The sequence below is a fragment of the Eimeria mitis genome, genomic scaffold, assembly GCF_000499745.2.
Source record: "Eimeria mitis Houghton genomic scaffold, Emh_scaff377, whole genome shotgun sequence".
Lineage (NCBI taxonomy): Eukaryota > Apicomplexa > Conoidasida > Eucoccidiorida > Eimeriidae > Eimeria > Eimeria mitis.
The window spans coordinates 15,938-17,407 of NW_013572108.1; the positions used below are offsets into that span (position 1 = coordinate 15,938).

Consider the following 1,470-nt stretch of genomic DNA (forward strand, 5'->3'; position numbering starts at 1 on the left):
CGTGGCGTTGATGCTGATGGGTACAGCTGCGAACTGGCAGCTGCTGCTGCTGCTTCCGGACGCAGTGCTGGCTGGCTGAGTTTGCTGCTGCTGCTGCTGCAGTTTGCTGCTGCTGCTGCTGCTGCTGCTGCTGCTGCTGCAGTTTGCTGTTGTCTGTGCTGTGTCTGCTGCAGAAGGCGCTCGACTGCCAGCGCGAGCAAACGGCGTGGGGGGCCCGTGTCAGTGCCATGCTGCTGCAGGTACTTGCTGCTGCTGCTGCTGCTGCTGCTGCAGCTGTTGCTGCTGCTGCTGCTCGTGCTGCTGCTGTCGCTGCTGCTCATTTTGTTGCTGTCTCTGGTGCTGCTGCTGCTGCTGTCGTTGCTGCTGCTGCTGTGGCAGAGACGGGTCGGATAGAATTTTGTTTACATTGTTCTGTTGCTGCTGCTGCTGCTGCTGCTGCTGCTGCTGCTGCTGTGTCTGCTGTTTGCTGCAGGAGGTGTACGAGACGCTGAAGGCCGTCGAGAGGCTCTGGCGGCGGCTGCAGCAACTTTGCTGACGTCCAGCAGCAGCAGCAGCAGCAGCAGCAGCAGCGGCAGCAGCGGCAGCATCAGCAGCAGCAGCAGCAGCAGCAGCAGCAGATGCAGCAGCAGCCATCGTTGCTTTGGTTGGCCGTGGCAGGCTGATACCGCAGCGCAGCAACTGCAGCAGCAGCAGCAGCAACAGCTGTTGCTGCTGCAGAAGCATAGATAGCAGCAGCGAATGCTGCCGCTAATGTAGCAGCAGCAAAAGCAGCAGCTGCAGCAGCAGCAGCAGGAGATCCCTGCTGCTGCTGCTGCTGCTGCTGCAACAGGTAGATATGCTAGATACTTTGTTTGCTCTGGGGTGTACATACACCTCAACAGCTGCCTATACACCCCAGCGGTGTTAACATAGAAATCGTTTAGTGTATGCAGCAGCAGCAGCAGCAACAGCAGCAGCAGCAGCAGCAGAAGTAGCAGCAGCAGCAGCAGCAGCAGTGGTAGTAGCAGCAGCAGCAGCAGCAGCAGTAGTAGTAGCAGTAGCAGCAATGAGGGAAGTTCCTCCGTCACTGCAGCAGAAGCAATACGTACAGAGCAGCAGCAGCAGCAGCAGCAGCTGCTGCTGCTGCTGCAGTTGCTGCTGCAGCTGCAGTAGCAACAGCAGCATGCAGTTTCACAGTTGCCTAGTAGCCCTAGAGACCTCCCTGCAACAGCAGCAGCAGCAACAGTTCCTCTGCTGTTGGTGCAGCAGCAGCAAGAGCAGCAGCAAGCGCAGAAGCTGCAGCAGCAGCAGCAGCAGCAGCAGCAGCAGCAGCAAGATCAGCAGCAACCAACAGGAAATTCAGAGAACGCGCGTTTTCATTTTCGCTTTGGAAGATAAAAACTCGCGGCGTTGCTGCTGCCGCTGCTGCTGCTGCAGCGCGAGCAGCAGCAACAGCAAAGGAGAGGACTGTCTCTCTCGCTGTAAGGGGCC

The 1,470-nt window shown here is 58.4% G+C and overlaps 1 protein-coding gene across 1 annotated transcript in view; it reads right to left on the minus strand.

Annotated features, from left to right (window-relative positions):
* EMH_0010150 (uncharacterized protein) overlaps positions 1 to 229 on the minus strand; it is a gene marked incomplete at both ends in the record, with an annotated part of 780 nt that extends 551 nt beyond the window's left edge. Inside the window, one exon of the mRNA XM_013498856.1 lies at positions 1 to 229. Coding sequence (XP_013354310.1) covers positions 1 to 229 — 229 coding nt within the window.
* Between the last annotated feature and the right edge of the window lie 1,241 nt (positions 230 to 1,470).